Source organism: Cnephaeus nilssonii (genome assembly GCF_951640355.1).
Source record: "Cnephaeus nilssonii genome assembly, chromosome: X".
NCBI lineage: Eukaryota > Metazoa > Chordata > Mammalia > Chiroptera > Vespertilionidae > Cnephaeus > Cnephaeus nilssonii.
Genome location: NC_137071.1, coordinates 116,013,834 through 116,027,827, shown reverse-complemented (window position 1 = coordinate 116,027,827; position 13,994 = coordinate 116,013,834). Strand labels below are relative to the sequence as shown.

The 13,994-nt window shown below is 38.7% G+C and overlaps 1 protein-coding gene across 11 annotated transcripts in view; it reads left to right on the top strand.

Moving 5' to 3' along the window:
* The window catches only part of STAG2 (STAG2 cohesin complex component), a 157,290-nt gene that overhangs the window by 60,505 nt on the left and 82,791 nt on the right, over positions 1-13,994 (top strand). For 6 of the 11 annotated variants that reach the window (XM_079765718.1, XM_079765719.1, XM_079765721.1 and 3 more), the window contains exons 2-3: positions 3,824-3,968; positions 10,087-10,165. The exons of 2 other annotated variants lie outside the window; for them this stretch is intronic. In XM_079765718.1, the coding sequence (XP_079621844.1) occupies positions 3,925-3,968; positions 10,087-10,165 (123 nt within the window). In that variant the 5' untranslated portion in view covers positions 3,824-3,924. Of the gene's footprint in view, positions 1-3,823; positions 3,969-10,086; positions 10,166-13,994 lie in introns of those variants that run through there. 3 more of the 11 variants (XM_079765723.1, XM_079765722.1, XM_079765715.1) reach the window with 2 other exon arrangements.

The following is a 13,994-nucleotide window of genomic DNA, read 5'->3' as shown; positions in this document are numbered from 1 at the left end:
AACATGTGAATTTAGCTCATTGTTGTAATTAATCACTCCTGAATAATATGTGAATTCTGAGGGACCTTGTTTAGTGAAGGCTGTGGTTTTTTTTTTCTTATTTTCTGTCTTGAGACCACTTGGCTTGAATTAAAAGAACTTGGAAACAATTATTTTATGAAGAAATCAACAGATTTTACAGAAGTGGAAGTAGAAAGCTTTTTTTTTTTGTTTTATTGAATTAATTTAACTTGGAATATAAACTTTGAGTAACAGACCATAAACATATATTCATTATAGATAATTTGAAAAGTTATGGTGATCACGTTTCAGTTTTTAGATCTGTTTATATTAAAAGCAGTACTTGTGAGAGTGTGTACTTGAATTTAACATACAGAATTAATCTATTATGACCTATTCCTTTTTAATCCAGTAATTATATATGAATGTATTTAATAAACCTTTAATGGCTGTATACTGAACACTTGAGCCTAAGGAAGTGGTTTTACAGTATATTATGCAACCTATCTACTAGTATAAGATGGATTCACTTAGTTTCAGTAAGGAGAAAAAGAAGCTAGTTGTTTTTGGATACACCCCCCTCCCCCAAAGGAAAATAGTAGTTGAGAGTTAAAGCATATTTCATTTCTATGCTTTATCCTCCAAAGCTGTTGGAATGTTAACTCTTTTATAGTAGTTATAGAGAATTGGTACATGTGATAAAAATCTCAAAAGTTTTTCCTTGACATTAGGTGAGAGCTCCACCTTGTGATCTTTGAGCATATTCTTAAAAATATTAATATAGCCTATAGTAGACCAGAAATGATGTGATAAGTTTGCCTATTTAATACTTTTATTGAGCATTAACATGGTCTTACAGTTTTGGGTTTCCCAACTTAGGTGAAATGGTATTAAGTACATTTAAAGTCTTTGCTTGTAAATTTTTTAATGTAAGTCTTTGGAAGAAGCAAATTGTCTTTATATACAGCTGTAGACATTTAAAATAAAAAGGGAATATTTCTCAGCTCTTCCTGCAGATGAAGTTTCCATTCTTAACCCCTTTCCCCCCAAACACACACACACACACACACACACACACACACACACACACACACAATGCTAACTCATCCATTGTTCTGGCTCCTTTAACTACAAAGCTATTTTAATATTTTAATGTATAATTTTGAGCAGTGAAGAACTGCTTGGGTGGTAAATTGGTTATTTAGAGAATGATTAAAACAGTGAAAATTCAGATACATGGAATTTAGTATTCCTATGTTTAATATTAGGTGGCTGTAGAGTTAGGTGCCTTGTAGAAATAAATATAAATATATATTTTTAATCCTCACCCGAAGATATGCTTATTGGTCTTTTTTAGAGAGGGGAACAGAGAAAGGGGAAAGAGAGAGGGAGAGAAAAAGAGAGACAGAGACAGACATGGATGTGAGAGAGAACATCAATTGGTCCTGACCCGAGGGTGGAACCCACAACCTAAGGTGTATATACCCTGACCAGGAATCAAACTCATAACCTTCTGGTATACTAGAAGATGCTCCAACCAACTGAGCCACACTGGTCAGGGTGGAATAAATATATTTTCACATTTATTGCAGGTTTCCATAAGGTCAAGGATTATTACTCACGTTTTTCACCACCGTATGCCCAGTGACCTGCACTGCGTTTGGCACATGGTAGATATTTTTAATTGGTTGGATGGATTTTGAATATTTAGAAACTTTTAAAAACAAGTATTTTACTGGGCATAGAGAGTTGGCCAATTTAATAATTTTTTTCTAAATCTGTTAGGTGGTATTTCTTTTTAAAAAATAGACTCCTTGTCTGGGAGACTCACATCTTTATAAATTCCATTTTTCTTTTGTGTTTGCTTTAGTTTCTAGTTTCTAAGCACATGTTAGTATAACCTTATACTGAGCAAAATAATTTGACCTGACAATACTTGTTCACTAGAAATTTTGTGCTATGTAGAGGAATGTAGTATATCACGCTATTTATTTTTTATTTAGTACTCCCTGCTTTTCAGAGCTGATACATTCTTTTTGTCCTTAGGGGAATATATTTGTGAACTATCTTTAATGTCTGCTTAAAAACTATATATTTAATGGATGCAGGAAGTTTGGTTTTGTAAAATGCTCAGAGAGACTAGGGTCAGGTAGGTGGACAAATAGAGCAAGCACTTTCTTGCCAGCTAGATAACCTGATGTATTGGTTAGAACTTATTTACCTCTATACCTCTCCAGCTCTCTTAAAAAAACAACAACAAAATTTTCTTTCTTAAAAAATACTTTTCTTTTTATTTTTTAAAATATATATTCTTATTGATTTCAGAGAGGAAGGGAGAGGGAGATAGAGATAGAAACATTAATGATGAGAGAGAATCATTGATTGGCTGCCTTCTACACACCCCCTACTGGGGATCAAGCCTGCAACCCAGGCACTTGCCCTTGACCGGAATTGAACCTGGGACCCATTTAGTCCACAGGCCAACGCTCTATCCACTGAGCCAAACCAGCGAGGGCAATACTTTTCTTTTTAAATAAGTTTGGGTTTTTAGGAAGCTAGGTGTGTCCCACATGTAATGGCAAGCCTCAGAATTCTGGTGTACTATTTAGATAACATCTTAGGTTACAAAAGATGAACAATTAATGGTCTTGGGGAACAATCCTGTGACCATGAATTTATTGCAAGGAGAAGACCATGCTAACAGTCATGTCTAAATAAAGATTTTATAATGCCATTATTCTTTAGAATAAAAAAGTAAGCTAAAAGTGATGGTATAGACAACCCTGGATTATTTAGGGCTTACTTTGTGGATTATTAATTCTTGTTTCTCTTATTACCTCATTATTTTGCTATTAATAGTAGCTTCATGAGAGTAAGCTGGGAAATGCTGTGCTTTGACTAGACATTTATTGATGTTTTTAGAGCTGTAGAATTAATGGAAAAACCAAATTACCAGTTTCTTGTATAACGCCTCTTCTATTGGAAAGATCATTAGAAGTTTATTAATATATGATATTTGAACATTTATTATTATTGGACATGTTTAGTCTGATCTGCTTTTTCTTTAGGTGGCCACCAAGTCCTAGATTCACTTGGAAAGAAAAGCATAAGAAAATTATAAAAGAAAGTTACACATAAGATTAAAAGCTCTAGACCCAGCCTATTTTATCTCTCTGTATTTGTTAGACTTGTCATTTGCTCTTTCATTTAGGAACTGCATCGTTGACTTTCAAAACTAGAAATAATACTCTTCCTATGGCCAAATTTACACTGTTGTCCACATGACGTAATTAGTATTTAAATTGATTACAAATTCCTTGAGGGAAAGGGAATAGATCAGAGCTAGCATTTCCCCCCTTTCCTATTCAACACAATGTAGTATTATCATGAAGTGGTTATTTATTAATAAGCAAGACTTTGGACTGTATGTTTCTTACTGTACACTACCAGCAAAAGTTATAGAGTTTTCAGACATCTTGTATTATGTTTTAAACTTGTTATAAGGATTTCAGGACCAGTAGAGTCACATCATGTTCCTAGTTAGGGTATATGTTTTTTAAAAATCTAGACTAGAGAATCTTAGCAAATTTTAAAAATAATTATCTGTAATACAAGCTTCTTTTTTGTGTCTGTTGTTGCTATTGTGGGGCTACAATAGTTGTAATAAATCATATCTAGAAAGAGCAGTCAAATTCAAGGGAAAGAAATACTTAATTACTGAAACACAGTAGCAGGCACAGGGGAATTTAAGTTTTGAGTGTAGATACCCTTCCCAATATTTTTGGTATGTTTATAATAGATACGGCATTCCTCCCCTTTAAAGGAATTTTCTGTCTTAGAAGAAGGAAGCGAGCCATCATTTTTACCCACGTAAATATATGAATATATTTCTGACATTGGGGCGTTCCAGAAGATGATAAAGAAATGATAGCAGCTCCAGAAATACCAACTGATTTTAATCTACTACAGTAAGTATATTATGATGATTTTTATATACTTGTTTTTCCACAAAATAGGAAATTTATTAACTTCACTTAAAATTACTCCTGCTTGAGAATATCTAATACATAAGATACAGCATAGTATGTATACTTTGAAACAGTTTATATAATGCACATTGGACTCTGAAACAGTAATTATTCTGAGCTTTTTGTACTACATTTTAAACTTATTTTTAAAATTTAGATACTGCACAATTGATTATTTTTGCTGTGCAGTTGAATCCACACTTGGTTTTACAATAGCAATTGTTTTGAGGGAGTATCATGAAATTCTTAAAAAGTTACGTGTTCTCAGTAAGGACTATTTATCATGCAGTAGTTACTTAGGATGTAATGTCATCTTTCTATAAAATCAAATGATGATACACTAAAACAAATCTAGGAGGGTGGGACATGCTCCATATTTTTGCAGAAATAATTACATGCTTATTGATGCATGAAGTGGCTTCTTTACCCTTGTCTTAAAAGCTGCCTGTATTCCTTGTTCAACTTTTATTCTAATTTTTGATGATGTTGGAAAGAACTAGAACTACTATATGTAATAGTGGTTTTCATACTATATCCCAGTTTCACAAGATGCCTCAATGAAAGTGAAAGTGCTTGTGGATCCCTTTAACTTTGCACATACATATACCATACCATCCTATGTAATAAAAGGGTAATATGCAAATCGAACAGTGGAATGACTGGATACTATGACTCACACTGACCACCAGGGAGCAGATGCTCAATGCAGGAGCTGCCCCCTGGTGGTCAGTGGGCTCCCACAGGGGGAGCGCCGCTTAGCTAGAAGCTGGGCTCATGGCTGGCGAGCCAAGTGCAGTGGCGGTGGTGGGAGCTTCTGCCTCAGTGGCAGTGCTAAAGATGTCAGACTGCTGGCTTAGGCCTGCTCCTCCGAGGGCTCCGGGGCCTCTAGTATTTGTTATAAGGGTCATTTTAAGACTTGATTTGAAAAAGTCTGGTTGCTAAAAATTTTGAAAAGAACAGATAGGTATCCTTGTGCATAATGGTAGTCAGTGTTTGCTTTTGATGTGTATGGATTTTCTTTTTTTTTTTTTAAATTATATTTTATTGATTTTTTACAGAAAGGAAGGGAGAGGGATAGAGAGTTAGAAACATCGATGAGAGAGAGACATCGACCAGCTGCCTCCTGCACACCTCCTACTGGGTATGTGCCCGCAACCAAGGTACATGCCCTTGACCGGAATCGAACCTGGGACCCTTCAGTCCGCAGGCCGACGCTCTAACCACTGAGCCAAACCGGTTTCAGCTGGATTTTCTTTAAAAAAAATATTTTTATTGATTTTAGAGAGGGAGAGAGAGAACTGGAGACATCAATGATGAGAATCATTGACTGGCTGCCTCCTGCTGCCTACTGGGGATCGAGCCTGCAACCTGGGCATGTGCCCTTGACCAGAATTGAACCCGGGACCCTTCAGTCCACAGGCTGATGCTCTATCCACTGAGCCAAACCAGCTAGAGCTAGATTTTCATTTTTAAAATAATTTTATTTTCAGTGGATACTAAGGATCTACTGGGATATCGACAATATTTCAAAGTATGATTTTTTATTTTTTTGTTAATCCTCACCTTAGGCTATTTTTTCCATTGCTTTTCAGAGAGAGTGAAAGGGAGGGAGGGAGGAGAAGGAGAGAGAGTGAGAGAGAAACATCAACTGGTTGTCTCCCAGACACACACGGGCAGACAAGGGGCAGGGAGTGCAACCCAGGTACATGCCCTCGTCCTGGAATTGAACCCACCACCCTTCCATGACTGGGCCCATGCTCCAACCACTATACAACACAGGCCAGGGCTCAAAGTACGATTTTTAATGTGAATTAAAAATTATATATATTGTTGATTTCAGAGAGGAAGGGAGAGGGAGAGAGAGAGAGAAACATCAATGATGAGAGAGAACCATTGATTGGCTGCTTCCTGCCACACCCCACACTGGGGATCGAGCCTGCAACCCAAGCATGTGCCCTGACCATGAATTGAACCGTGACCTCCTGGTTCATAGGTCAATGCTCAATCACTGAGCCACTCTGGCTTGGCTAATGTGATTTTAATCCCAGTGTATATTGACTCTATATTAAGATTTTTGAGGAAAATTTCTTATTTTTCTTTTTGTTTGTTTATGGGATATCTGAGAAAATAATTTTTGGTTTGACTATCATGAAATTATCTTATGAATTTCTTATATATTAAAGGTTAGAGGTGATTTAAAAGGTTTGTATTATAAACTAGACCTTTGACTGTTTGATTATCTTAAGTAGGGCCTGAAATAGGATAATAGATAAGAGGGAATTGATTTGTGGATGTAGAATAGTATTTTCGAGATAGGGAGCAGGGTAAAGAGAAGGGAGTGGAACATTCAGTCATGTGATAGCTGACTTGTGAAATTTCAAGCCACTCAAAGATTAAGCAGTATGTTCCTTATATCTATTTTACCTAGGATAGGCTTTTGTTGTTTTTATCTTAAAAGCAGAGGAAAGCACTGGAGAAAGACAGATTCAAGAGAATATTTCTTTGGTTGAGGATATTTTAGACTTGTATACTGACTACTCACTTAGCTTTTCCCAGTTAGTAATCAAACTCTAATGGCTCATTCTTTTAGTTGGGATAACCTGGAGATGATGATTAAGATGTAATTTAGCTTTTGATTACTCTGTGGCCATTGGAATATTGTGAAGACCAGTGTTTGTTTGTAGACTTATAGTAGTTATTGAGCTAAGAGAACTGATGTCCCACAAATTTCTTGGGAAGAAAGAAGTATTACTATACACCAAGATATTTAAAAACATTTTCAGTGTTTTTTTTTTTTTTTTTTTTTTTGCAAGGCCATATAGGCATGTGAGAAAAATATTGATGACAGCAATCTTCTTAAGATGTAACAGGCACGAGTTTCAGGGTTAATATTATAGTAGTCATTCAGTTTTTGGTGCATTAACTCTTGGAAATGGTATTTATTACAGACCCTTTCCTCACAACATTATAGGACACAGTTAGGATTGCCACTATTTTAATACATTGTTTAAATTACTTTGTAGATAAGTGCTATAAATAGTAACTCCTGCTCCCCCTCCCCAGTATCTTAACCATTACTTTAGATTTATAAAGTATTCCTCCTATCTCACAGCCTCTGGACAACTGGTTATTGTAGCAATAAAAATGGAAATAGAAGAAATATAGTTAGAGAAGACTAGCTTTTGAAAGATAGCTTTTCACTTTGATCCATATATTTTAAGCAAATCTGGTACTAGGTTTACACATTTACAGTGGTAAAACATTTATCTTTCATGGGTGTGGCTTGATTCTAAAATCCATTGTGACCCAAATAGGAAGTATGCCTTGCCTTAAAGGATTTAAATGAGGGCATGCTACTATTATTTAGATCCATGTTAACATAAGGAAGCATCACATGTACATTTAAATTACTTTGTGTCCGTATATGTAAGAATATCCAGATTATACAAAATCACCCCTCCTACTCCAAAGTAAGGCACAATTCTTTGAACCAGTTTTTCTGCCAATAGCTTACCACCTCTTCATAAAGGATTTTGGTCAATTAGCATACTTCCCTACTATGTTTCAAAGTGTTTTATACATATACTAGAGGCCCGGTGCATGAAAATCTGTGCATTGGGGTGGGGGTTCCCTCAGCCCGCAGCCCAGGCATGTGCCCTTGACTGGAATCAAACCTGGGACCCTTCAGTCCTGTGCCCTCTCGCAGTCCCCTTGGAGGATGTCCACCTGCTGGCTTAGACCTGCTCCCCCCAGGGATCTGGTATAAGCTGGCAGTCAGACATCCCTCTGGCAGCCTGAGGAGGCGGGATAGGCTCCTGCCACCGCCGCTGTGCTCACAGCCATCAGCCTGGCTTGTGGCTGAGCAGAGCTCCCCCTGTGGGAGCGCACTGACCACCAGGGGGCATCTCCTGCGTTGAGCATATGCCCCCTGGTGGTCAGTGCGCGTCATAGTGACCGGTTGTTCCAGGTCATTCGGCCTTTAGGGTGAATTTGCATATTACCCGTTTATTATATAGGATTCTTTCAGAAATACATGGTTTGTATAGCTACACCTAGATTTATAAGTATTTTTGAGTGAGGTGGTAGAGGAAAGAGGATCTTTAATATTGCTAAAATTCTGTAATAAAATTCAGTCAATGCCTAGTGTTAAAATACAGTTTTCCTACCCTGACCAGTGTGGTTCAGTAGTTAGAATGTCAGCCTGTGCACCAAAGGGTCGTGAGTCTGTTTCTGGGTCAAGGTCACATACCAACCTGTGTACAGGTTACATCCTGGCCCTGATCGGGCACGTGCAGGAAGCAATCAATCCATGTTTCTCACACATCTATGTCTCTCCCTTCCGCTCTAAAATAAATAAAAATAGATCTATGTCTCTCCTCTCCCGCTCCCGCTCCCCCTCCCTCTCCCCCTCCCCCCTTCCACCACCCTTTCTAAAAAGCAATGGAAATAAATATCCTCAGATGACCATTAACAAAAAAATAAATATAAATAAAAAAAATACAGTTTTCCCTGAGCACCATGGTCTTTGAATCAGAGAATGAATGAAACCAGCTGTCATAACAGCACCATAGTTCCTAGGGTTAAAGTTTTGAGAGCCACTGGTTTCATTTTTATGTTTTGGTTAAAAATTAACAAAATAAATGTTTAGACATTTGTGTTTCAGATTATTGTTTTTGTAGTTATGTAATTTTAAAAAAATCTGTTTTTATTGATTTTAGAACAGAAGGGAGAGAAAGATAGAAACATCAATGATGAGAGAAAATCATTGATTGGCTGCCTCCTGCACGCCCGCGCCCCACCCCTGCTCCCACTGGGGATCGAGCCCGCAGCCCAGGCATGTGCCCTTGACCAGAATCGAACTTCAGTCCACAGGCTGACGCTCTATCCACTGAGCCAAACTGGCTAGGGCTAATTATATAATTTTTTTGTTGTTAACCCTCACCTGAGGATATTTTTCTTTTTTTAAAAAAAATATATTTTTATTGATTTCAGAGAGGAAGGGAGAGGGAGAGAAAGATAGAAACATCAATGATGAGCCGAAACCGGTTTGGCTCAGTGGATAGAGCGTCGGCCTGCGGACTCAAGGGTCCCAGGTTCGATTCCGGTCAAGGGCATGTACCTTGGTTGCGGGCGCATCCCCAGTAGGGGGTGTGCAATAGGCAGCTGATCGATGTTTCTCTCTCATCGATGTTTCTAACTCTCTATCCCTCTCTCTTCCTCTCTGTAAAAAAAATCAATAAAATATATTAAAAAAAAAAAAGAAACATCAATGATGAAAGAGAATCATTGATTTGCTGCCTCCTGCTCACCCCATATTGGGGATCGAGCTCGCAACCTGGGCATGTGCCCTTGACTGGAATTGAACCTGGAACCTTTCGTTCTGCAGGCCAATGCTCTATACACTGAGCCAAACCAGCTAGGGCACCAAGGATATTTTTCCATTGATTTTTAGAGAAAGTGGATGGGTGGGGGAGAGACAGAGAAAAACAACCATGTAAGAAAGATACGTTGATTGGGTACCTTGTGCATGTACCCTGACCGGGGATCGAGCCTGCAAACGAGGTACATGACCTTGACCAGAATCGAACCCAGGACTTTTCTGCAGGCAAACGTTCTATCCAGTGAGCCAAACTGGCTTGGGCAAGTTATGTAATTTTATATGTTTGGTAATGTGCTAAGGTATGATTTGGAAAATCATCTTAATTACATTTAATGCTAATGATGGAGTTTTGTAATAAGTTAACCCTGTGGTCGGCAAACAGCGGCTCGTGAGCCACATACGGCCCCTTGGCCCCTTGAGTGTGGCTCTTCCACAAAATACCACGGCCTGGGCGAGTTTATTTTGAAGAAGTGGCATTAGAAGAAGCTTAAGTTTAAAAAATTTGGCTCTCAAAAGAAATTTCAATCTTTGTACTGTTGATATTTGGCTCTGTTGACTAATGAGTTTGCCGACCACTGAGTTAAACCAACCTTTCTTTTAGAAAATATGGCCAAAGTTAGAAACTCCATCTATATTTCTAAGGACGGTTTTAAATGATTGCTTATCTTTCTGTCACAGGGAGTCAGAAACACATTTTTCTTCTGACACAGATTTTGAAGACATTGAAGGAAAAAACCCAAAGCAAGGCAAAGGAAAAGTATGTACAGAATATGTGACTTTGTTTTGATTTTCAAGGTCTTTCATATATGTATTAGTTATATCTCAGATGTTATTGTCTCTTAAAAATGCCTTTTTTTTCCTGATTGGTATGGTAAGCCTTCTGAACACGTGGTTTCTGGGCTTCTGTCTAGATCAAGTATCTTTTGATTATCTATTTTCACTACTGTAAAGTAGAAATTAACAATATATTGTTGTTTCTAGTAGTTCATTTTGTAAAGCACAGTATGCTAAGCTAGATGTGATACTCTCTTGGCTTTATTTTTATTTACACACGAGTAGTCAAATGCAAAGCAGTAAATTTCTTATTCTAAAGCACACTAAAAATGTAACCTACAATCAGTTTATATCTAATGGGTTACAGTGGACAGTAGTTATAATCAGTAAAAGTAATGTTAAGTGACATTCTGAGTCAATAGGATACAAGTTTAGAATATGAGTGGGTACCCTAAGGGTTCTGGATAACTTTGCTAGTGGTTAAATCATTTTGCTAGTTTAGAAAGTACATTTGACTCTGTGCGTGTCTGTAAATACACTGCAAAATATGACTTATTTATATGTTTATTGATTTCAGAGAGGAAGGGAGAGGGAGAGAGAGATAGAAACATCAATGATGAGAGAGAATCATTGATTGCTGCCTCTTGCACACCCCCTACTGAGGATGGAGCCCATAACCCAGGCATGTGCCCTGATCAGGAACCAAAAAGTGACCTCCTGGTTCATAGGTCGAAGCTCAACCACTGAGCCAAACCAGCTGGGCATCAGCATTTTCTTAAGCAAGATGACTTGGATTTTTATTTTCTCATGACACATTTACTTTTAAAAAGCTTCATACAGAAATGTACAATGTACAAAGCAAAAAATTCCCATAAACATCATCCGGAGGTAATTTATTCTTTTTAAAAAAATATATTTTTATTGATTTCAGAGAGGAAGGAAGAGGGAGAGAAACATCAGTGATGAGAGAGAGTCATTGATTGGCTGCCTCCTGCACGCCCCACACTGGGGATTTGAGCCTGTAACCCAGGCATATGCCCTGACTGGGAATTGAACCATGACCTCCTGGATCATAAGTCAATGCTCAACCACTAAGCCACTCCAGCTGGATGGTAATTTATTCTTTTAAAAAATTTTTTTTGAATATATTTTTATTGATTTCAGCGAGGAAGGGAGAGGGAGAGAGAGATAGAAACATCAATGGGGATTGAGCCCCCAACCTGGGCATGTGCCCTTGACTGTAATCAAACCCAGGACCCTTCAGTCCTGAGGTCAATTCTCTATCCACGAAGCCAAACCAGATAGGGTAGTAATTCTTTAACATTTTTGGTGAACATACTTTTGTACATAATAACCTATGTATAAACATGAACATAGAATTTTACTTAATTTACTAGAGTCCCAGTGCATGGATTCATGCACCGGTGGGGTCCCTTGACCTGGCCTGTGGGGATTGGGCCGAAACCAGCTCTCCAATATGCCCCGAGGGGTCCCAGATTGCGAGAGGGTGCAGGCCAGGTTGAGGGATCCCATGAGTGCACGATCAGGGCTGGGGAGGGACTGCAGGAGGGCTCCAGGGCATGTCCGGCCTGTCTCATCCAGACCCGATTGGTCAGACCCCAGCATCAAGCTAACTACCGGTCAGAGCATCTGCCCCCTGGTGGTCAGTGCACATCATAGCGACTGGTTGAATGGCCAGACACCTAGCATATTAGGCTTTTATATATACAGATACTATGCAAACTGTTTAATCTGCTTTTAAAACCTAATGGTATGTTGTCAGCAGCTTTCCTATGGTGAATTTCTTTCTGTCTGTAATTTTTAATTATGTCATAGCATCCCATTTAGAGAAATATTTTTATTGATTTCAGAGAGGAAGGAAGAGGGAGAAAGAGATAGAAACATCAATGATGAGAGAATTATTGATCAGTAGCCTCCTGCACACCTGCTACTGGGGATTGAGCTGTGACCTCCTGGTTCATAGGTCGATGCTCAAACACTGAGCTACTCCGATGGGGCCATAGCATCCCATTTTATGTATGGACATAATTTTTAACTAGTTCATAGAATACTATTTTATGTTTTTGTTTGTTTGTTTGTTTTGTTAATCCTCACCTGAGGATATTTTTTTCCCCATTTATCTTCAGAGAGAGTTGAAGGGTAGGGGGAGAGACACACAGAGAAACATTGATGTGAGAAAGACTCATGGGTTGGTTGGTTGCCTTCCTCATGCTCCCCAACCACAGCTGGGGATCAAGCCTGCAACCAAGATATGTGCCCATAATTAGAATCGAACTGGTAACCCTTCAGCCGATGTTCTAACAACTGAGCCAAACTGGCTAGGTCAGAATACTATTTTAGAGTGCACATAATTCATTTGTTTCATAATTTCATATGCTGTTTTAGTCCCTTAAAGGTAGAAGTTTTGAGAGAGAAAAAGTGTGAATGAATAAAAATATTAACTCATGACTGTCCCAAAACAGCCATAATTCTAGTGGGTAGTATGGTTATTCATTAGAAAACTATTTTGGCCCAGGTGGCGTGGCTCAGTGGTTGAGTGTTGACCTATGAACTAGGAGGTCACGGTTCGATTCCTGGTCAGCACACATTCCCAGGTTGAGGTCTCAATCCCCAGTGTGGGACATGCAGGAGGCAGCCAATCAATGATTATCTCTCATTACTGATGTATTATCTTTCTTTCCCTTTCCCCTTTTCTTTGATATCAATAAAAAATGTATTTTTAAAAAACACCACATTTTTGTTTGGAACCATCTTGAAAAACTGAAACTCTCCTTTTGACTTTGATTTAATTTGCACATTGGGACAAGACTCAGAATGGCAACTGCATAGAGGACTCCCCAAAGTTTTTGTGCTATAGTTTGGTTAACTTTGTATACCCACTGCTATGAGTAGGTAGGTGTAAGGGGTCAGATCAGGGATTATAATAATATCTATTTTAATGTTTGGCACTATATTATGTATGTTCCATGCACTCTGGTAATACATTTACATATTATCTAATTTAATATTTGAACAACTTTGTGGATTAGAAAACTTCCTTATTTTATAGATAGGAAACTAAGGTCCAGAGAACTTAGTGTTTAAAGAAATTGAGCCTATATCTGTTGAAAGATGGTGCTTAAGTCCACCATAGCAGTGATTTTCAACTGATATGCTACAGAATTTTTAAAACATGCAATACCTGACTATTTAGTCAGGGACATTGACCCCCTTTCCCTTAGATTATAAAAAAAACCATACACATAAAAAAACAGCAAACACAACGATAGCTGTCCAGTGTGAATGCCCTGTCTTGAACCATAAATATCCTATACAATAAAGGGCTAATATGCAAATCGACCTAATGGCAGAACGACTGGTTTCTATGATGCGCACTGACCACCAGGGGGCAGACTCTCAATGCAGGAGCTGCCCCCTGGTGGTCAGTGCGCTCCCACAGGGGGAGTGCCACTCAGCCAGAAGCCCTGAGCCTGGCTCACGGCTGGTGAGCGCAGTGGTGATGGTGGGAGTGAGCCTCTCCAGCCTCCACAGCAGTGCTAAGGATGTCCGACTGCCAGCTTAGGCCCGTGCCTCACAGGGAGCGGGCCTAAGCTGTCAGTTGGACATCCCCCAAGGGCTCCCAGACTGCGAGAGCGTACGGGCTGGGCTGAGGGACCCCCAAGTACATGAATTTTCATGCACCAGGCCTCTAGTATAGATCATATAATAGAGTTGCATCTTACTGGTCATGTTGCCTAATAACGTTATGTCTGATCGGTTAATTCTTGGTACCAGAAATCCTTGTATATAAG